The sequence below is a fragment of the Anomaloglossus baeobatrachus genome, chromosome 6 (assembly GCF_048569485.1).
Source record: "Anomaloglossus baeobatrachus isolate aAnoBae1 chromosome 6, aAnoBae1.hap1, whole genome shotgun sequence".
NCBI classification, from domain to species: Eukaryota; Metazoa; Chordata; class Amphibia; order Anura; family Aromobatidae; genus Anomaloglossus; species Anomaloglossus baeobatrachus.
This window is the reverse complement of record NC_134358.1, coordinates 561,348,445-561,371,568: the sequence shown is the minus strand read 5'-3', so window position 1 is coordinate 561,371,568 and position 23,124 is coordinate 561,348,445. Positions and strand designations below refer to the sequence as shown.

At 48.0% G+C, this 23,124-nt stretch overlaps 1 protein-coding gene across 1 annotated transcript in view; it reads left to right on the top strand.

The window, feature by feature from the left end:
- ANKMY2 (ankyrin repeat and MYND domain containing 2) overlaps positions 1 to 23,124 on the top strand; it is a 42,623-nt gene that overhangs the window by 14,893 nt on the left and 4,606 nt on the right. The window contains exons 2-8 of the mRNA XM_075315727.1: positions 2,010 to 2,074; positions 9,747 to 9,885; positions 11,178 to 11,276; positions 12,512 to 12,672; positions 19,762 to 19,976; positions 21,676 to 21,811; positions 22,124 to 22,252. Of these exons, the coding sequence (XP_075171842.1) occupies positions 2,010 to 2,074; positions 9,747 to 9,885; positions 11,178 to 11,276; positions 12,512 to 12,672; positions 19,762 to 19,976; positions 21,676 to 21,811; positions 22,124 to 22,252 (944 nt within the window). The remainder of the gene's footprint in view (positions 1 to 2,009; positions 2,075 to 9,746; positions 9,886 to 11,177; positions 11,277 to 12,511; positions 12,673 to 19,761; positions 19,977 to 21,675; positions 21,812 to 22,123; positions 22,253 to 23,124) is intronic.

Genomic DNA, 23,124 nt, shown 5'->3' with positions numbered 1-23,124 from the left:
ACCACACCTATTGCCAATCCATATCATACGCATATATAGCCTGGGTCTCAGCTTCCCATACACGGTAAGTTTTTTAACTGCATGAGAGGACACACACAAGCTAGGGACCCCAACGTAGAGAAATACTTTGGCGTAGTGTTGGGGCTCTATTGCATTGATCAATTCAGTAGCTAAATTTCTCTTTATTCATATGTTCATGGCAGTAATGCAGATTCCATTTTTCACATTTTCACTCTTACATGTAGCTATTGGATTTTTCAAGTCAGTATTCACACAGCAGTTTCTGCTATTCCATGTATTCCCCTTCCATAGTCACTGGTGTTGCATACCTTATCTCCCCATAGTGATGTTTTTTTAGGTTTTTGCACCCAGTTCAGACTTAGAATGGTGTTCCAAACGTTATTCCTTATTGTATTACCAAGGTCATGTATGGGGGCTCTATTAGTTTAGGGGCCAGTGTACACTGAGTACATACATGACTTATCCTGTACTGATCTGGAGTTACCGTACATCCTTTATTACACTCCATAGCTGCACTCACTATTCTGCTGGTGCAGCCCCTGTGTACATACATTACATTACTGATCCTGAGTTACCTCCTGTATTATACTCCAGAGCTGCACTCACTATTCTGCTGGTGCAGCCCCTGTGTACATACATTACATTACTGATCCTGAGTTACATCCCGTATTATACTCCAGAGCTGCACTCACTATTCTGCTGGTGCAGTCACTGTGTACATACATTACATTACTGATCCTGAATTACCTCCTGTATTATCCTCCAGAGCTGCACTCACTATTCTGCTGGTGCAGCCCCTGTGTACATACATCACTGATCCTGAGTTACCTCCTGTATTATACTCCAGAGCTGCACTCACTATTCTGCTGGTGCAGTCACTGTGTACATACATTACTGATCCTGAGTTACCTCCTGTATTATACTCCAGAGCTGCACTCACTATTCTGCTGGTGCAGTCACTGTGTACATACATTACATTACTGATCCTGAGTTACCTCCTGTATTATCCTCCAGAGCTGCACTCACTATTCTGCTGGTGCAGTCACTGTGTACATACATTACTGATCCTGAGTTACCTCCTGTATTATACTCCAGAGCTGCACTCACTATTCTGCTGGTGCAGTCACTGTGTACATACATTACATTACTGATCCTGAGTTACCTCCTGTATTATACTCCAGAGCTGCACTCACTATTCTGCTGGTGCAGCCCCTGTGTACATACATTACATTACTGATCCTGAGTTACCTCCTGTATTATCCTCCAGAGCTGCACTCACTATTCTGCTGGTGCAGTCACTGTGTACATACATTACATTACTGATCCTGAGTTACCTCCTGTATTATACTCCAGAGCTGCACTCACTATTCTGCTGGTGCAGTCACTGTGTACATACATTACTGATCCTGAGTTACCTCCTGTATTATACTCCAGAGCTGCACTCACTATTCTGCTGGTGCAGTCACTCTGTACATACATTACATTACTGATCCTGAGTTACCTCCTGTATTATACTCCAGAGCTGCACTCACTATTCTGCTGGTGCAGTCACTGTGTACATACATTACATTACTGATCCTGAGTTACCTCCTCTATTATCCTCCAGAGCTGCACTCACTATTCTGCTGGTGCAGTCACTGTGCACATACATTACATTACTGATCCTGAGTTACATCCCGTATTATACTCCAGAGCTGCACTCACTATTCTGCTGGTGCAGTCACTCTGTACATACATTACATTACTGATCCTGACTTACCTCCTGTATTATACTCCAGAGCTGAAATCTTCCAGCATTTCCTGCTTGTTCAGTATCTGCACAGAGATTCTGCTTTCTTGATTTCTAGTAACAATTTTCAAATGTTTATGGTGACAAAAAGTTTCTATTTTCTTCTTAGCGATGGATATACCGGTGTAAATGTTACATTATTGTCTCCTGTTTACTAAACATTGGTTATCAGCACTTCCCTGTTTTGCTTCCTTTGTAGGGAATGTCCAAGAAGCCGTGGCTCTGCTGGGGAGTAAAGACGTCCGTGTCAACTGCTTGGATGAGGTACGGCTGGAGGAGAGTGGCTGGACGTGCTCCAGTGACTTAAGGGGGTTTCCAGAGTGGCTTAAATTAGGCTAAATATAATAAATGACATAAAATTATTAATTTGATCACTCCTCTTAAGAATCTGTATTGTGGTAAAGGCATTAATGTTTATTGTGCAATCAGTTTTTATTCGGGAAGATAAATAATAAATGTGCAATATTGTATCTACATATCCTGACCAATTCATGTCATTACCAGCAATAATATTTAAAGGGAACCTGACAATAGATTCATATTGGCTGAACCACTGGCAGCATTAACAGGTACTGGCTGTGTTATTGCTGTCATGTAGCAGGTATATTCTTGTACATAGAAGCAGTATTATAGTAATATTCTTGTACATAGAAGCAGTATTATAGTAGTTATATTCTTGTACATAGGGGCAGTATTATAGTAGTTATATTCTTGTATATAGGGGGCAGTATTATAGTAGTTATATTCTTGTACATAGGGGGCAGTATTATAGTAGTTATATTCTTGTATATAGGGGGCAGTATTATAGTAGTTATATTCTTGTATGTAGGGGAAGTATTATAGTAGTTTATATTCTTGTATATAGGGGCAGTATTATAGTAGTTATATTCTTGTATATAGGGGGCAGTATTATAGTAGTTATATTCTTGTACATAGGAGCAGTATTATAGTAGTTTTATATTCTTGTATATAGGGGGCAGTATTATAGTAGTTATATTCTTGTACATAGGAGCAGTATTATAGTAGTTATATTCCTGTATATAGGGGCAGTATTATAGTAGTTATATTCTTGTATGTAGGAGCAGTATTATAGTAGTTATATTCTTGTATGTAGGGGAAGTATTATAGTAGTTATATTCTTGTATATAGGGGGCAGTATTATAGTAGTTATATTCTTGTATATAGGGGGCAGTATTATAGTAGTTATATTCTTATACATAGGGGGGCAGGATGTTTTTTATCATTTTACCAGAACTTGTTGGCATTGTGATCGGCACATGATGATGGTCAGGTGTATACGTCGCTAGCAGTATTTGTATCCAGTTGTTGAATTTAGATTTGTGGCATGTGACACGCGGTGACGCGCTGCTGAGAGGATGTTACTCCTTCAGGAGGGTGAATTCTTTAGGACCTGCTCAGTAATGGCTCCACTAGGCCCCTGAGCTGTTATGTTGCTCCTCTGACGTGAGCCCTGCAGACGTGATTGCTGCACGCAGTGTCGCATTGATGGATCACCCGGCACACATGTTCCAGCATTAATTCCCCCAGATCTATAATTCGCAGCATTTGCCGATCAATAACTTTGTTCGTTTACTCCAAAGGATTTACAGTTGGATATAAATGAAGGTTTGCTATATACTGTATGTGCCAGACGGGAGGAGATCACCGCGTCCCTATACTCATTGCATAAGCCATGGAGCATGCATTGATCCAGGATGACTAAGAGCCGAGAACTTGGAGAACTTTCACCTTGAGTTTAGAAAGATTCTAAAGTTTTATTGAACTTTACAAGAATAAAAACAAGGAGAATCCTAAAAGAGGATCTATCAAAAGGTCCAAAGTGTCTGCTGCACCCCTGAATGAAAATACACACAGCTCTGACCAAAATGAAGAGACCACTGCACAGTTTTATAAAAATCATCTCTCCCTGTCTGAGCCGTTCCATTCCAGAGTCGCCTCATTCTAATTAATGAGCTTCTGATTAGGTGATCACCTGAACCAAATCTTATGTAACGAGGGAAAGTATAAGAAACACAGCTCTGGTCTCCACAATCCTCCTGCAATAGGAGAAGCTGGAGGCAAAACAAGAGCTAGGAATATCCCAAAAGTAATAGGAATGAGAAAATAACTTTTAACCATGCCAAAGAGGAAAAGTAGGGCTCAATTCTGGCTTTGCTTGCAGAGGGATACAGGGAGCATCATGTTGTCTCCATTCTTAAAATTTCGAAGACAGCAGTCCATTACAACAAGGTGAAGCAGCGGACATTGGAGACAACAAAGCTACAGACCGGCAGAGGGCGAAAGCGACTCTCCACTGACCGGGATGACCGTCGTCTTATTCGAATGTCACTCAGCAACCGCAAGATGACATCAAGAGACCTACAAAAGGAATGGCAAATGGCAGCCGGGGTGAAGTGCACGACAAGATCAGTTCATAACAGGCTCCTATATGCGGGGCTCAAGTCATGTAAAGCTAGAAAAAAGCCTCTCATCAATGAGAAGCAAAGGAGAGCCAGGCTGAAGATTGCCAAAGACCATAAGGATTGGACCATAGAGGGCTGGAGTAAGGTGATCTTCTCTGATGAGTCTAATTTTGGACTTTGCCTAACACCTGGTCATCTAATGGTTAGACGGAGACCTGGAGAGGCGTACAAGCCACAGTGTCTTGCACCCACTGGGAAATTTGGTGGAGGATCGGTGATGATCTGAGTATGCTTTAAGGCTGGCATTGGGCAGATTAAACTCTGCAAAGGACCAAGCCACATACAAGGTTATTCTAGAAAAACAGTTGCTTCCTTCTGCTCAGGCAATGTTTCCCAACTCCGAGGACTGGTTTTCCCACCAGGACAATGCGCCATGCCACACAGCTAGGTCTATCAATGTGTGGATGAAGAACCACCACATCAAAACCCTGTCATGGCCAGCCCAATCTCCAGACCTGAACCCCATTGAAAACCTCTGGAATGTAATAAAGAGGAATATGGATAGTCACAAGCCATCAAACAAAGAAGAACTGCTTACGTATTTGCGCCAGGAGTGGCATAAGGTCACCCAAAAGTAGTATGAAAGACTGGTGGAAAGCAGCCAAGACGCAGGAAAGCTGGGATTAAACATCATGGTTATTCCACAAAATAGACATTATTAGTATTGTTGTTTCTAAATGATAATGAACTTGTTTTCTTGACATTATTGGAGGTGTGAGAGCAATGCATTGTTGTGTTATTTTCACTATTTCTCATTTTCAGAAAATAAATACAAAATTTATTGCTTGGAAATTCGGAGACGTCGTCTGTAGTTTATAGAATAAAGAACAATTTACATTTTACTCGAAAAATAAAGAAAAATCAGAAAAAATGAACATTCTGCAGTGGTCTCTTAATTTTTGCCAGAGCTGTATATCAGGATGGGGATATAGATATGAGGAGGGGCCCGGGTTGGGGACATATATACCAGAATGAGTATACATGTACCATATTTTGCCCCGGAGCCCATTGACCTTTAGTTACACCACTGCCTTTGATGTATGCAATGGAGGAACCACTGAACCACGTCAGAGCTGAGAACTTTACTTTTGAATACATTTGTGGACAAGGGACAGTGTCTTGTGTTTTAGTTTTTTGTTTTTTTTTTTTTCTTTTTCTTTTTTATTTCTTTCAAGTTTCCATTTGTGGATTACGTCAGAATCCCTGAATTACAGCGGATCTGCATGTTGGGGTTTTTTTTTTTAAATAAATTGATGAATTAGAGAAAAAGTTGGAGTTTTTTTTTCTTCCAAATAGACTATTTTTTTTATTCTTGGTATTTACTGGGTTAGTAATAGGGGTGTCTGATAGATTGCTATGTCTTTAAATGATTGCAACAGAAAAATTGGACGATTTGTGTGGTTTCCGATTATTTTTTTTTATTTTTTTTTTTTTTTTTGCATTGCACTCGCTGTGTTTATACACAGATTTTGCACTTTTTATTCCTTCGCATATTTTTGTTTTTTACTTATTTTTCCAAGGAACGGGCTTTTCCGTTGCTATGCATCAGTAACCTTGGCAACTCGCGGTCGTCCTGAACGCTAATTGCTACATACCAGGGATGGAGCGCCACGACCGCGGCCACCGGAGACCATCAAGAAGTAGAAAGATGAAGAAATAATAGAGAAATAAAGATTTGCTTAGATCGTAAAATAAATGAATCGAATTCTACGCGTTGATACAAAGTCATAAAAAGTAACGTTAAAGGGAAAGTCCCACAATAACAGCGGATCACACATCCGCAGGACGGGGGCTGATCGACTGATCGCTGGGTGCAGCTTTACTGCTACAGTGCCCCCATTATAATGTCAGGTATTATGAACTGCGATAGCTACAGTGCCCCCATTATAATGTCAGGTATTCTGCTCCATGATGGCCACAGTGCCTTCATTGTAAGGTCAGGACAGTCGCAGTGCCCCCAGTATAAGGTCAGCCGTAATGTCCCATATCGGCCAGAGTGCCCCCAGTATAAGGTCAGCCGTAATGTCCCATATCGGCCAGAGTGCCCCCAGTATAAGGTCAGCCGTAATGTCCCATATCGGCCAGAGTGCCCCCAGTATAAGGTCAGCCGTAATGTCCCATAGCGGCCAGAGTGCCCCCCAGTATAAGGTCAGCCGTAATGTCCCATAGCGGCCAGAGTGCCCCCAGTATAAGGTCAGCCGTAATGTCCCATATCGGCTAGAGTGCCCCCAGTATATGGTCAGCCGTAATGTCCCATACTGGCCAGAGTGCCCCCAGTATAAGGTCAGCCGTAATGTCCCATATCGGCTAGAGTGCCCCCAGTATAAGGTCAGCCGTAATGTCCCATATCGGCCAGAGTGCCCCCAGTATAAGGTCAGCCGTAATGTCCCATATCGGCCAGAGTGCCCCCCCAGTATAAGGTCAGCCGTAATGTCCCATACTGGCCAGAGTGCCCCCCCAGTATAAGGTCAGCCGTAATGTCCCATATCGGCCAGAGTGCCCCCAGTATAAGGTCAGCCGTAATGTCCCATATCGGCCAGAGTGCCCCCAGTATAAGGTCAGCCGTAATGTCCCATAGCGGCCAGAGTGCCCCCCCAGTATAAGGTCAGCCGTAATGTCCCATATCGGCCAGAGTGCCCCCCAGTATAAGGTCAGCCGTAATGTCCCATATCGGCCAGAGTGCCCCCAGTATAAGGTCAGCCGTAATGTCCCATATCGGCCAGAGTGCCCCCAGTATAAGGTCAGCCGTAATGTCCCATATCGGCTAGAGTGCCCCCAGTATAAGGTCAGCCGTAATGTCCCATATCGGCCAGAGTGCCCCCAGTATAAGGTCAGCCGTAATGTCCCATATCGGCCAGAGTGCCCCCAGTATAAGGTCAGCCGTAATGTCCCATACTGGCCAGAGTGCCCCCAGTATAAGGTCAGCCGTAATGTCCCATACTGGCCAGAGTGCCCCCAGTATAAGGTCAGCCGTAATGTCCCATATCGGCCAGAGTGCCCCCAGTATAAGGTCAGCCGTAATGTCCCATAGCGGCCAGAGTGCCCCCAGTATAAGGTCAGCCGTAATGTCCCATATCGGCCAGAGTGCCCCCAGTATAAGGTCAGCCGTAATGTCCCATATCGGCCACAGTGCCCCCAGTATAAGGTCAGCCGTAATGTCCCATATCGGCCACAGTGCCCCCAGTATAAGGTCAGCCGTAATGTCCCATACTGGCCAGAGTGCCCCCAGTATAAGGTCAGCCGTAATGTCCCATATCGGCCAGAGTGCCCCCAGTATAAGGTCAGCCGTAATGTCCCATATCGGCCAGAGTGCCCCCAGTATAAGGTCAGCCGTAATGTCCCATACTGGCCAGAGTGCCCCCCCAGTATAAGGTCAGCCGTAATGTCCCATACTGGCCAGAGTGCCCCCAGTATAAGGTCAGCCGTAATGTCCCATATCGGCCAGAGTGCCCCCAGTATAAGGTCAGCCGTAATGTCCCATAGCGGCCAGAGTGCCCCCCCAGTATAAGGTCAGCCGTAATGTCCCATATCGGCCAGAGTGCCCCCCAGTATAAGGTCAGCCGTAATGTCCCATATCGGCCAGAGTGCCCCCAGTATAAGGTCAGCCGTAATGTCCCATATCGGCCAGAGTGCCCCCAGTATAAGGTCAGCCGTAATGTCCCATATCGGCCAGAGTGCCCCCAGTATAAGGTCAGCCGTAATGTCCCATATCGGCCAGAGTGCCCCCAGTATAAGGTCAGCCGTAATGTCCCATATCGGCCAGAGTGCCCCCAGTATAAGGTCAGCCGTAATGTCCCATATCGGCCAGAGTGCCCCCAGTATATGGTCAGCCGTAATGTCCCATATCGGCCAGAGTGCCCCCAGTATAAGGTCAGCCGTAATGTCCCATACTGGCCAGAGTGCCCCCAGTATAAGGTCAGCCGTAATGTCCCATACTGGCCAGAGTGCCCCCAGTATAAGGTCAGCCGTAATGTCCCATAGCGGCCAGAGTGCCCCCAGTATAAGGTCAGCCGTAATGTCCCATACTGGCCAGAGTGCCCCCAGTATAAGGTCAGTCGTAATGTCCCATACTGGCCAGAGTGCCCCCAGTATAAGGTCAGCCGTAATGTCCCATACTGGCCAGAGTGCCCCCAGTATAAGGTCAGTCGTAATGTCCCATACTGGCCAGAGTGCCCCCAGTATAAGGTCAGCCGTAATGTCCCATATCGGCCAGAGTGCCCCCAGTATAAGGTCAGCCGTAATGTCCCATACTGGCCAGAGTGCCCCCAGTATAAGGTCAGCCGTAATGTCCCATACTGGCCAGAGTGCCCCCAGTATAAGGTCAGCCGTAATGTCCCATATCGGCCAGAGTGCCCCCAGTATAAGGTCAGCCGTAATGTCCCATACTGGCCAGAGTGCCCCCAGTATATGGTCAGCCGTAATGTCCCATACTGGCCAGAGTGCCCCCAGTATAAGGTCAGCCGTAATGTCCCATATCGGCCAGAGTGCCCCCAGTATAAGGTCAGCCGTAATGTCCCATACTGGCCAGAGTGCCCCCAGTATAAGGTCAGCCGTAATGTCCCATACTGGCCAGAGTGCCCCCAGTATAAGGTCAGCCGTAATGTCCCATATCGGCCAGAGTGCCCCCAGTATAAGGTCAGCCGTAATGTCCCATATCGGCCAGAGTGCCCCCAGTATAAGGTCAGCCGTAATGTCCCATATCGGCCAGAGTGCCCCCAGTATAAGGTCAGCCGTAATGTCCCATATCGGCCAGAGTGCCCCCAGTATAAGGTCAGCCGTAATGTCCCATATCGGCCAGAGTGCCCCCAGTATAAGGTCAGCCGTAATGTCCCATATCGGCCAGAGTGCCCCCAGTATAAGGTCAGCCGTAATGTCCCATATCGGCCAGAGTGCCCCCAGTATAAGGTCAGCCGTAATGTCCCATATCGGCCAGAGTGCCCCCAGTATAAGGTCAGCCGTAATGTCCCATACTGGCCAGAGTGCCCCCAGTATAAGGTCAGCCGTAATGTCCCATAGCGGCCAGAGTGCCCCCAGTATAAGGTCAGCCGTAATGTCCCATACTGGCCAGAGTGCCCCCAGTATAAGGTCAGTCGTAATGTCCCATACTGGCCAGAGTGCCCCCAGTATAAGGTCAGCCGTAATGTCCCATACTGGCCAGAGTGCCCCCAGTATAAGGTCAGCCGTAATGTCCCATATCGGCCAGAGTGCCCCCAGTATAAGGTCAGCCGTAATGTCCCATATCGGCCAGAGTGCCCCCAGTATAAGGTCAGCCGTAATGTCCCATATCGGCCAGAGTGCCCCCAGTATAAGGTCAGCCGTAATGTCCCATATCGGCCAGAGTGCAGTATAACGTTTGCAAAGTTTCCCAACTTTTTAGTGTTTTGTTTTCTATAGAGGCACCGCCCTTCTGTCATTAGAATAGGTTTCCCATTTGTTTTGTTTTTTTTCCCCAGCATGGAATGACCCCCCTGATGCACGCGGCCTACAAGGGGAAGGAGGAGATGTGCAAACTGTTCTTACAACACGGAGCCGACGTCAACTGCAACGAGCACGAGCACGGCTACACCGCGCTGATGTTCGCCTGCCTGTCAGGTATCGGACCCGCTAATGTAACTGCGCACTTTTGGAGTTAAATGACACTTTTTTTTTTTTTTAAAAACCCATGTAATTTTTTTTTTTTTTATACCAGAACCAGAAAAAAATTGGTTGCAAAAGTATTCATACCCTATACATACTTTTCTTAAGTTTAAAATTCAAATAATGATTACTCCTTTATTTACTAAATAAATAATACAGATAAAAATAAAAAACTTTGCCATATATCTTAACGGCAGAATCTGTTTTCTTTTTTTGTTTTTTTTTTTTCTTTCTGGACTGATCTTTCACGCTCTCAATTCATGGGTAAAATCTGTGTTCTGTGAAGACAGTTCTCGTCACTACTGGGAGAGGAGATGACAGTTGGTGCCTATAAAAGTCTACGAAGAGGAGGGAGGAGCTAGAGACGACAGTTACATTTCTCCATAGAACTTTATAAACACCAACTGTCATTTCCGATCTCTGTAATGGGAGTGTCTGTATACACCGAAGACAGATTTTAGTCGTAAATTTTAAAATATTGAGCAGAAAAGGATCAGTCCAGCAGGGGAAATAAAGATTTTGCTATATACCGTATTACATGGGGTTTTGTTTTTACATGTTCTATTGATTTAAAGGGGGGAAAAAATGAAACTACTGCGGAGATGTGGGTGTTTTCAGATTTAGCATCTTCTCCGCCCACAGATCACTTAGTGGATGATTATCCCGTGTTCCTGCGTATAATGGTTGCTCTGTGAAGCGGCGCACTGACACTGCCGGCCCCATTATCTGATTAGTCAGAGTTCTTGGGCCTGGATGTGACGTGCAGCGACTATTCAGAGCGCAGCAGCTGGGAATGATCCGGTGTCTATATGGGCAGATATAGATACTAAATATACGGTAAAGGGACACTCCGCCATCAATGACATAGAAGACCCCAAAAGTCGCTGTGCGAGCAGGACAGGGTTAGACCCTGAATGTAAACAGGCTTGTCTTCATTCACTGACTGCAAGCGGAGATATTGTAAGTGGTGAAAAATCGAAACGCACAAAGTGCATTAAAAAGTTGCAGACGTATTCATTCTGACCAGATAAGCCATTGTTAAAGGGATCCTGGCTCTGGATTTTGGGGCCACGGAATCATTAGGTTATTGTTATGTAGCTGTGTTAGCAGGTTATTGTTATGTAGCTGGGACTGATAATGGTGTTGGTCCTCGTACACTCCGCACCTGAGACCACCGATGCCCCACACGTTTCCAGCTTGACACTTGTCACATTTTGGAGGTAATCACATAAATGTTTGTGTCCTAGGCAAAAAAGAAATCGTCTGGATGTTGTTAGAGGCCGGAGCCGACACCGACGTGGTCAATTCTGTTGGCAGGACGGCCGCACAAATGGCAGCTTTTGTAGGTAAAACCTTTTAATGTTGCTTTTAATAATGTTCTTCTGATTTTTACTTTTATTTTTCATTAAATATCATGTATCTCTGTATACAGGGAGAGCCCCCTAGTGGTGACTGCAGACAGGATCTTATCATGTATCTCTGTATACAGGGAGCTCCCCCTAGTGGTGGCTGCAGACAGGATCTTATCATGTATCTCTGTATACAGGGAGAGCCCCCTAGTGGTGGCTGCAGACAGGATCTTATCATGTATCTCTGTATACAGGGAGCTCCCCCTAGTCCCTAGTGGTGGCTGCAGACAGGATCTTATCATGTATCTCTGTATACAGGGACCTCCCCCTAGTGGTGGCTGCAGACAGGATCTTATCATGTATCTCTGTATACAGGGACCTCCCCCTAGTGGTGGCTGCAGACAGGATCTTATCATGTATCTCTGTATACAGGGAGCTCCCCCTAGTGGTGACTGCAGACAGGATCTTATCATGTATCTCTGTATACAGGGAGAGCCCCCTAGTGGTGACTGCAGACAGGAGCTTATCATGTATCTCTGTATACAGGGAGCTCCCCCTAGTGGTGGCTGCAGACAGAATCTTATCATGTATCTCTGTATACAGGGAGCTCCCAATAGTGGTGGCTGCAGACAGGATCTTATCATGTATCTCTGTATACAGGGAGCTCCCCCTAGTGGTGGCTGCAGACAGGATCTTATCATGTATCTCTGTATACAGGGAGCTCCCCCTAGTGGTGACTGCAGACAGGATCTTATCATGTATCTCTGTATACAGGGAGCTCCCCCTAGTGGTGACTGCAGACAGGATCTTATCATGTGTCTCTGTATACAGGGAGCTCCCCCTAGTGGTGACTGCAGACAGGATCTTATCATATATCTCTGTATACAGGGAGCTCCCCCTAGTGGTGACTGCAGACAGGATCTTATCATGTGTCTCTGTATACAGGGAGCTCCCCCTAGTGGTGACTGCAGACAGGATCTTATCATATATCTCTGTATACAGGGAGCTCCCCCTAGTGGTGACTGCAGACAGGATCTTATCATGTATCTCTGTATACAGGGAGCTCCCCCTAGTGGTGACTGCAGACAGGATCTTATCATATATCTCTGTATACAGGGAGCTCCCCCTAGTGGTGGCTGCAGATTCGATCATGGGAACCTCATATACATAAGTATCACCCCTTTAGTCTGGATGTGACTATCGGACTTTTTTTTTCTGCCTTTATCTTCCAGGCCAGCATGATTGTGTCACTGTCATTAACAATTTTTTTCCACGTGAGAAGTTGGATTATTACACCAAACCACAAGGACTAAACACAGAACCAAAGTTACCTGTGAAACTCGCCGGACCCTTACACAAGGTCATCACCACCACCAACCTCCACCCCGTCAAGGTAAAACTCGATGTTCTGTTTGTTGTGGGGTCAATCCTGTATATGTTACAGTGTCGTGCTCCCGTCACCGGCTGCTGTGGACTAGACATCGGGTTTATTGTATTTATTAATTTTTTTCTTTGCTTTTGTGTTTTTGGTTTTTTTTATTTTTGGTTATCAAGAGCCATAAACCTTTTTTGCTTTGCCATCGCCGTATCCGTGCTGCTTTCTTCTGCGACAAGTTTTAGTTTCTTCGGCGCTCCATTGGGAGACCCAGACGATTGGGTGTATAGCACTGCCTCCGGAGGCCACACAAAGCAATTACACTAAAAAGTGTAAGGCCCCTCCCCTTCTGGCTATACACCCCCAGTGGGATCACTGGCTCACCAGTTTTCTGCTTTGTGCGAAGGAGGTCAGACATCCACGCATAGCTCCACTGTTTAGTCAGCAGTAGCTGCTGACTATGTCGGATGGAAGAAAAGAGGGCCCATATGGGGCCCCCAGCATGCTCCCTTCTCACCCCACTTGTGGTTCGTAAGGTTGAGGTACCTATTGCTGGTACGGAGGCTGGAGCCCACATGCTGCTTTCCTTCCCCATCCCCCTGAGGGGCTCTGTGGAAGTGGGATCTTACCGGCCCCCAAGCCCTGAGGCCGGGCTCCATCCACAGACCCAGTTGAACCTGATGGATAAGGAGCTGTGTACCATTCAGGGACAAGGCCCTGCAACTTTCAGGTACTCTGTGTCCCCGTTCAGGCGGGCACGCACACACCAGACTTGCTGGGTGTGTTAGTGCGCCGGGGACAGTAACGCTGGGGTTTGAGTCACAGCAGCTTAGCTGTGTGACTTCATGTAATGGGAACTACCGCGCCGGCCACTCTCGGAGCGGCGGCGCGGCTGGGACTTGTAGTGCGCCGGGGACTTAGCGCCGACCGCGCTTTTACGGCGGCGGCGCTTATAAATTTAGTCCCCGGCTTTTGCGGCCTAGCTCCGCTTCGTTCCCGCCCCCTCCCTGTCAATCAGGGAAGGGGAGAGACGCTGTACGTTTACTCAGCGCCGAGGGCTGGAGCCTTATTTACATGCTCCAGCCCTCTCACTTGGCACAGTGGGACACAGGTTTCCCGCTTTTAGTCTGGCACGCCCAGGGCCCGCCCCCCCCTCCACAGGACGCCGGCAGCCATTCCTGCATGCAGTTCTGGCTGGAGGACGGACACAGGCTCTGGGAGACCCAAGACTAGGGATTTCTGGACCACACACCGCGTTTAGCGGGCGGTAAGCAGCACTTTAGTGCTGGCCCCTCTTGTGCCACAGTGTGTATTGGTGTACTTTTTCCTGTACCAGATATCTCTAGATATATACTGCACTGTACGGTCGCTTCTTGGCTTATACCCTATATTGCTCTGGGAAGACAACAACATGTCATCCACAAAACGCAAGGGTGCCAAGGCACGGGCTGTATACACTGCTTGTGCAGCATGTGGGGCTAATCTACCAGCAGGCTCCAACGACTCTCATTGTGTGCAATGTTCAGTCCCAGTGGCACTTCGTCAGCCAGAGCCTATTGTGGTGGTAGCCCAGGCAGAGTCGCCTGTGAACCCTGCCCCGGTGACGGGGACAGAATTTGCAGTCTTTGCTGATAAAATGTCTGTGACTATGACAAAAATCCTGGAGACCTTGCAGTCCAGGCCAGTTGCTCAGACCATGGACACTGCTGTGTCTATGTTCCCCGGTCCCCCTCGGTTGGAACTAATCCGTACTTCACGGGGGTCTCAGGCATCACAGGCTGAGGGCTCTGACTCTGATGACAGTCCCAGTCCGCCTAAGCGAGCTCGCTGGGAGAGACCCTCCACTTCATCACGCGGGTCAGGGTCTCAGCGAGAAGGGTCTCTATATGATGAGACAGAGGTGGGTGATCAGGAGTCTTGTCCTGACGCCGCACTCAATTTGGATACGCCAGATGGTGACGCCATGGTAAATGACCTTATAGCGGCCATCAATAGGCTGTTGGATATTTCTCCCCCAGCCCCTTCAGCAGAGGAGGCAGCTGCCAGCAGGAGAAATTCCATTTCCTGTATCCCAAGCGAAAATTGAGCACCTTTCTGGACCACTCTGACTTCAGAGCATCAATCCAGAAACACCATGCTTATCCGGACAAGCGTTTTTCCAAACGTCTTAAGGATACACGTTATCCCTTTCCCCCTGACGTGGTCAAACGCTGGACCCAGTGTCCAAAAGTGGACCCTCCAATATCCAGGCTTACAGCTAGATCCATAGTTGCAGTGGAGGATGGGGCTTCACTTAAAGATGCCAATGACAGACAGATGGACCTTTGGTTGAAATCTGTCTATGAAGCTATCGGCGCGTCGTTTGCTCCAGCATTCGCGGCCGTGTGGGCGCTCCAAGCTATTTCAGCCGGTTTGGCACAGGTGGACTCTTTCATACGTCCAGCAGTGCCGCAAGTGGCGTCCTTAACTACGCAAATGTCTGTGCGGTACTGGACTCTACGAGCCGTACCGCAATGGCTTCCGCCAACTCTGTAGTTTTGCGCAGAGCCTTGTGGTTAAAGGAATGGAAAGCAGATTCTGCTTCTAAAAAATGTTTAACCAGCTTGCCACTATCTGGAGACAGACTGTTTGGTGAGCAATTGGCGGAAATCATTAAACAGTCCAAAGGTAAGGACTCCTCCTTACCCCAGCCCAGATCAAGCAAACCTCAACAAAGGAGGTGGCAGTCAAAGTTTCGGTCCTTTCGAGGCTCGGGCAAGCCCCAGTTTGCCTCGTCCAAAGGGACTCAGAAAGAGCAAAGGAGCTCTGATTCCTGGCGGGCTCACTCACGCCCCAAGAAAGCAGCCGGAGGCACCGCTTCCAAAGCGGCTGCCTCATGACTTTCGGCCGCCTCCCTCCGCATCCTCGGTCGGTGGCAGGCTCTCCCGCTTTTGCGACATTTGGCTGCCACAGGTCAAAGACCGGTGGGTAACAGACATTTTGTCTCACGGGTACAGGATAGAGTTCAGTTCTCGTCCTCCGCCTCGGTTCTTCAGAACTTCCCCACATCCCGACCGAGCAGATGCCCTTCTGCAGGCGGTGCATTCTCTAAGAGCAGAAGGAGTGGTGGTCCCTGTTCCTCTTCGGGAACAAGGACAAGGTTTTTACTCCAATCTCTTTGTGGTGCCAAAAAAGGACGGCTCATTCCGTCCTGTTCTGGACCTAAAACTGCTCAACAAGCATGTGAACGCCAGGCGGTTCCGGATGGAATCCCTCCGCTCAGTCATTGCCTCAATGTCTCAAGGAGATTTCCTAGCATCAATAGACATCAAAGATGCTTATCTCCACGTGCCGATTGCTACAGAGCACCAACGCTTTCTACGCTTCGTGATAGGAGACGACCATCTTCAGTTCGTAGCTCTGCCATTTGGTCTGGCGACAGCCCCACGGGTGTTCACCAAGGTCATGGCGGCAGTGGTAGCAGTCTTGCACTCTCAGGGACACTCTGTGATCCCTTACTTAGACGATCTACTTGTCAAGGCACCCTCTCAGGAGGCATGCCAACTCAGCCTGAACGTTGCACTGGAGACTCTCCAGACGTTCGGGTGGATCATCAACTTCTCAAAGTCAAATCTGTTACCGACCCAATCACTGACGTATCTTGGCATGGAGTTTCATACTCTCTCAGCGATAGTGAAACTTCCGCTGGACAAGCAGCGGTCACTACAGACTGGGGTGCAGGCTCTCCTTCAAAATCAGTCGCACTCCTTAAGACGCCTCATGCACTTCCTGGGGAAGATGGTGGCGGCAATGGAGGCGGTTCCGTTTGCGCAGTTTCATCTGCGCCCACTTCAATGGGACATTCTCCGCCAATGGGACGGGAAGTCAACATCCCTGGACAGGAACGTCTCCCTTTCCCAGACGGCCAAGGACTCTCTGCAGTGGTGGCTTCTTCCCACCTCATTATCACAGGGAAGATCCTTCCTACCACCATCCTGGGCGGTGGTCACGACAGACGCGAGTCTGTCAGGGTGGGGAGCAGTTTTTCTCCACCACAGGGCTCAGGGTACGTGGACCCAGCAGGAGTCCACCCTTCAGATCAATGTTCTGGAAATCAGAGCAGTGTATCTTGCCCTACTAGCCTTCCAGCAGTGGCTGGAAGGAAGGCAGATCCGAATTCAGTCGGACAACTCCACAGCGGTGGCATACATCAACCACCAAGGGGGGACACGCAGTCGGCAAGCCTTCCAGGAAGTCCGGCGGATTCTGATGTGGGTGGAAGCCACGGCCTCCACCATATCCGCAGTTCACATCCCCGGCGTAGAAAACTGGGAAGCAGACTTCCTCAGTCGCCAGGGCATGGACGCAGGGGAATGGTCCCTTCACCCGGACGTGTTTCAGGAAATCTGTCGCCGCTGGGGAAGGCCGGACGTCGACTTAATGGCGTCCCGGCACAACAACAAGGTCCCAACCTTCATGGCACGGTCTCGCGATCACAGAGCTCTGGCGGCAGACGCCTTAGTGCAAGATTGGTCGCAGTTCCGGCTCCCTTATGTGTTTCCACCTCTGGCACTCTTGCCCAGGGTGCTACGCAAGATCAGATCCGACTGCAGCCGCGTCATACTCGTCGCCCCAGACTGGCCAAGGAGGGCGTGGTATCCGGATCTGTGGCATCTCACGGTCGGCCAACCGTGGGCACTACCAGACCGACCAGACTTGCTGTCCCAAGGGCCGTTTTTCCATCGGAATTCTGCGGCCCTGAACCTGACTGTGTGGCCATTGAGTCCTGGATCCTAGCGTCTTCAGGCTTATCCCAAGGGGTCGTTGCCACCATGAGACAGGCTAGGAAGCCCACGTCCGCTAAGATCTACCACAGAACGTGGAGGATATTCTTATCCTGGTGCTCTGCTCAGGGAGTGTCTCCTTGGCCATTTGCATTGCCTACTTTTCTTTCTTTCCTGCAATCTGGGTTAGAAAAAGGTTTGTCGCTCGGCTCCCTTAAAGGGCAAGTCTCGGCGCTATCCGTCTTTTTTCAGAAGCGTCTAGCACGACTTTCTAAGGTACGCACGTTCCTGCAGGGGGTTTGTCATATCGTACCCCCGTACAAGCGGCCGTTAGATCCATGGGATCTGAACAGGGTACTAGTTGCTCTCCAGAAGCCGCCCTTCGAGCCTCTGAGGGAGGTTTCACTTTCTAGACTATCACAGAAAGTGGCTTTTCTGGTAGCGATCACATCTCTTCGGAGAGTGTCTGAGCTAGCAGCGCTGTCATCCAAGGCTCCCTTCCTGGTCTTCCACCAGGACAAGGTAGTGCTGCGACCCATTCAGGAGTTTCTCCCGAAGGTGGTATCCTCTTTTCATCTTAATCAGGATATCTCTTTGCCTTCTTTTTGTCCTCATGCAGTTCATCGCTATGAGAAGGATTTACATTTGTTAGATCTGGTGAGAGCACTCAGAATCTACATTTCTCGCACGGCGCCCCTGCGCCGTTCGGATGCACTCTTTGTCCTTGTCGCTGGTAAGCGCAAAGGGTCGCAGGCTTCCAAGGCCACCCTGGCTCGATGGATCAAAGAACCAATTCTTGAAGCCTACCGTTCTGATGGGCTTCCGGTTCCATCAGGGCTGAAGGCCCATTCTACCAGAGCCGTGGGTGCGTCCTGGGCATTACGACACCAGGCTACGGCTCAACAGGTGTGCCAGGCAGCTACCTGGTCGAGTCTGCACACTTTCACCAAACATTATCAGGTGCATACCTATGCTTCGGCGGACGCCAGCCTAGGTAGAAGAGTCCTGCAGGCGGCAGTTGCCTCCCCGTAGGGGAGGGCTGTCTTTGCAGCTCTAACATGAGGTATTTCTTTACCCACCCAGGGACAGCTTTTGGACGTCCCAATCGTCTGGGTCTCCCAATGGAGCGCCGAAGAAGAAGGGAATTTTGTTACTTACCGTAAATTCCTTTTCTTCTAGCTCCTATTGGGAGACCCAGCACCCGCCCTGTTGTCCTTCGGGATTTTTGGTGGTTTTTCGGGTACACATGTTGTTCATGTTGAATGGTTTTCAGTTCTCCGACGTTACTTCGGAGTGAATTTGTTTAAACCAGTTATTGGCTTTCCTCGTTCTTGCTTTTGCACTAAAACTGGTGAGCCAGTGATCCCACTGGGGGTGTATAGCCAGAAGGGGAGGGGCCTTACACTTTTTAGTGTAATTGCTTTGTGTGGCCTCCGGAGGCAGTGCTATACACCCAATCGTCTGGGTCTCCCAATAGGAGCTAGAAGAAAAGGAATTTACGGTAAGTAACAAAATTCCCTTCTTTGAATGACCGAAAAATGGGAGGAAAAGAATAGAGAATGTGGTGACCCAAAATGTAATTCAGTCAATGTTTTGGGGGTTTCTTTATACAATGTGGGGGTAAATATGATTCTTTGATCCTTTTTATAATGGTGCTGCAACTGAACACATTTTTTATGGTGCTTATTGTACAGTATTATTTAATTTTGTTGATCTATATATATTTGTTTAACCTCTCATCCAATTGTTCTAAATACTAACATATTGCAGTATATACAGTTGCTAAACTTGCAGCCTGTGGCTGGGCTTCACAGGAGTACAAGTGGCACCGCCATGGGGTTTGCAGCAGCCCCCGTCTGCCATACCAGCCCATTGGCACCTCAGTCACCTTGCTCCACACACCTGCACCCGTAGTGTCACCTATATGTACAACACACATTGGGAAGAGCTTGAATTGCAATCCTTCTCATTCTCTGCTTACCGAGGGGGTTGGCTTTTCTCTGAGCCAATCAGATGTTTCCCCCCCCCCCGCCTCCCTTTGACAGCCACAGAGATATAAAGAAACTGCAGCTGCATCCCCCTCCTCCCTCCTAGATCCATTTTCTATTGTGATTGAGGTTTTTGAACATCATCACAAAAGATGCAGAAGACGATAATATCTGTTGTGGCGACAGGTAACGAAGACCAATTTTTTTTCATCTGTAAATGTAATTTGATTGTTCAGAAATCGGTGCTTGAAAACCCAGCTTAAAGGAATTGTCAAGTGTCCCCAAAGGTGGACAAACCCTTTAAAGTTGTTACTGTAAAATTTCTGTAATTTTAAAAAAAAAATTCTGTTCTCCAGATCATTTTCTTGATAAAAGAGAATCCGCTGCTGTTGGACCCGGAAGCTCTGAAGAGATGCAGCGCGGTGCTGGATCTGATCTGTGAGAAGTGCATGAAGCAGCGAGACATGAACGAGGTCCTGGCCATGAAGATGCATTACATCAGCTGCATCTTCCAGAAGTGCAGCGCTCATCTGCAGGAGCAGGAGAATCCGCTGGATGTTCTCATTAAAAGGTACTATAGAACGGACGGATAGCCCTGCATAGGAGCTGTGTACACAGAACCGGAGATTAAACAAGACAATTTGCAAACTTGTTGCATTTTGTATTGTAGATGCTATGAAGTAATAAATAAGTCTAGTCGTATGTGATCTGACTGTTTTTTACTTTTTTTTTTTTATTCTTTTTAAATACCTTGATGGGGTCTTTATTTACACTGGACTCCAGAGCTGCAATCACGATTCTGCTGACTTCCTTTTTGAAGAAGACCCATCTTTGATGATGATTCCACTTCACAAGCTGTCATGACCCATGACGTGTGTATTAAAGGGATATTTCTCATATTCATACATAGATACTGTCGGATGGTTCTTGTTAAAACAAACCCTTTTGCAATTTACTGTTTGTATTTACAAGTTCTATCCAACAATACCCATTTTTGAAGATGGCATTAACCTAATTAAATGTACAGTTACTGTTGATGCGCGCATTAACTGTACGGAGCAGACTCCATACAGTGCAGGTGACAGCTGCGTTATGCAGCCAGCACCGAAGAGTAACTGCTGCCATTAGGGTTGACTTCAATCACAAACTATTTAATCTCTTAGATTACTCCAAATGTCAGAATTTCATCACCTCCCGGTTCCCCAAAAATAAAACAATGGCCTCATCCTCAACAGGATAAATGGGTACAAATTACAAATGGTAATGAATTGTGAATGCTGTTATGACTGTGACTAGAGTCTGGTTGCTGCAGGGTCTGGTTGCTGCAGGGTCTGGTTGCTGCAGGGTCTGGTTGCTGCAGGGTCTGGTTGCTGCAGGGTCTGGTTGCTGCAGGGTCTGGTTGCTGCAGGGTCTGGTTGCTGCAGGGTCTGGTTGCTGCAGGGTCTGGTTGCTGCAGGGTCTGGTTGCTGCCGGGTCTGGTTGCTGCCGGGTCTGGTTGCTGCCGGGTCTGGTTGCTGCCGGGTCTGGTTGCTGCCGGGTCTGGTTGCTGCCGGGTCTGGTTGCTGCCGGGTCTGGTTGCTGCCGGGTCTGGTTGCTGCCGGGTCTGGTTGCTGCCGGGTCTGGTGGCGGCCGGGTCTGGTTTTGGCAGGTGGGGTCGCTGTGTCAAGTCTCACTTTAGGCTATGTGCGCACGTTGCGTAAATACATGCAGTTACGCTGCGCTTTGTAGCGCAGCGTAACTGCATGCGTCCTGCGTCCCCTGCACAGTCTATGAAGATTATGCAGGGGCCGTGCGCACGTGGCGTCTTAGAGCGCAGCACTTTGGCTGCTGCCCGAAGCGCTGCGTTCTAAGAAGTGACATGTCACTTCTTCCGTGCGTTTTGCCGGCAGCTCCTGCTCTGTCTATGGCAGGAGCTGCAGGCGGAGCGCATGGAATCGGCTTTTTTTTTTCTCTACGGACTGTTTCTGCAGCGATTTGAAGCGCACGTGTGCTCTTCAGATCGCTGCAGAAATTTCTGCAGGGCTAGTACGCAACGTACGCACATAGCCTTAATGTAGCTTGAGCTCTGGCTAATAAGGAAGCTCCTAAGACCGTCAGTTGCTCTTACATGGGTTGCAGCAGAGGATGCTGATATTCCCTGGCTCCTCGGGGGCGGGCCAAATATTATGTTCTTTATAATCTTGATTACCTGTCTATAATTACTAACCAATGCCTAATCTCTCATGATCATGTTCCATCATTTTGTCGTTCCTCTCCGTGTTCTCATTCAGCTTACTGAAGGGTCGAGACGGCGACTGCTTTCCCATTTTCCAAGAAAAATTCATAAGGGAAAGCATCCGGAGATTTCCTTACTGTGAGGCCACACTCCTACAGCAGCTGGTCCGAAGCATCGCTCCTGTGGAAATTGTAAGGGGAATTACTGGGATTTGGAAACGTTTAGAAGCCGTATTTGCGGTTATAAAGCTAATTTCTCACCTGGTCGTTCCTCTGTTAGCTCCTCCTGTCAGCCAATAGTAATAGTAGTGGTGTAGGAAGTAGCTAGCTTCTCCTCCCTACTTGGGATGCTCTAGAAATAGAAAAAAAAAACTCCACAATTAACCCCTTAATGTAATACTGATGTGATACTACGGATAAGCCTAGAACTGCAGAACTTATTTCTGTGTCTTGAATGATCTTAAGACTTTGGCGGTAATATTGTATATTTTTTCGTTTCTCCAGGGTTCTGACCCCACAGCGTTTTCCGTGCTGACGCAAGCCATTACCGGACAGGTGGGCTTTGTGGACGCAGAATTTTGTACGTCATGTGGCGAGAAAGGTGCAGATAAACGCTGCTCTGTGTGCAAGCTGGTGAGTCTTCCTTCATTACTCTGCGGCCACATCAAGGGACGAGTCTAAGCTTTTTTTAGGCATTTAATCTCATTACTAGATTCTCAAAAAGCTATCATTTTCCCCTTTCTGAAACCTCTAGGGGCAGAGCATTCAGTGCTAGAGATGCTCAAAAGGGGGCTTTTCCTTTTATCACTCCCCCCACCCCCCCCCAGACCTCACTGTCTCACAATCTGAGCTGCCATTGATCTATCTGCTTGTAGGCAGGGGTGGGGTTTGGCAAATTAAGGCTCTTCTTGGGTGGAGCATTCAGATTAGTGATGAAGCTGGTACACTGCAGTTTTTTGGCATTAATCTTATGCAGGGGTGGAGTTTGGTTAATTAAGGCTCCTCAGGGGCGGAGCATATTCAGATTAGGAGATGGTACTCCATGCAGATTTCTGACATTGATCCAGTTGATCTTATTCAGGGGTGGAGTTTGGTTTAATTAAGGCTCCTCAGGGGCGGAGCATATTCAGATTAGGAGATGTTACCCAGTGCAGTTTCCTGATATCGATCCAGTTGATGTTAAGCAGGGGTGGGGTTTGGGTAATTAAGGATCCTCATGGGTGGAGCATTCAGATTAAGGATGGAGATGGTACCCGGTGCCGTTTCCTGGCGTTGATCTTATGCAGGGGTGGAGTTTGGCTAATTAAGGCTTCTCAGGGGCGGAGCATTCCATTCTAAAAGTGACAACTAAGCTGTGTTTTTACTTTCCATCAGCCCCCTCCCCAACTTTAAGGGGATGAATGCCACCAGATGGGTAAAAACCAGGTTGAAACACCGCTCCACACTGCTACGTTCTCACATTGTCGCCTCTGCTCCTCACGATGGCAGGGGGTATAAATTAATGT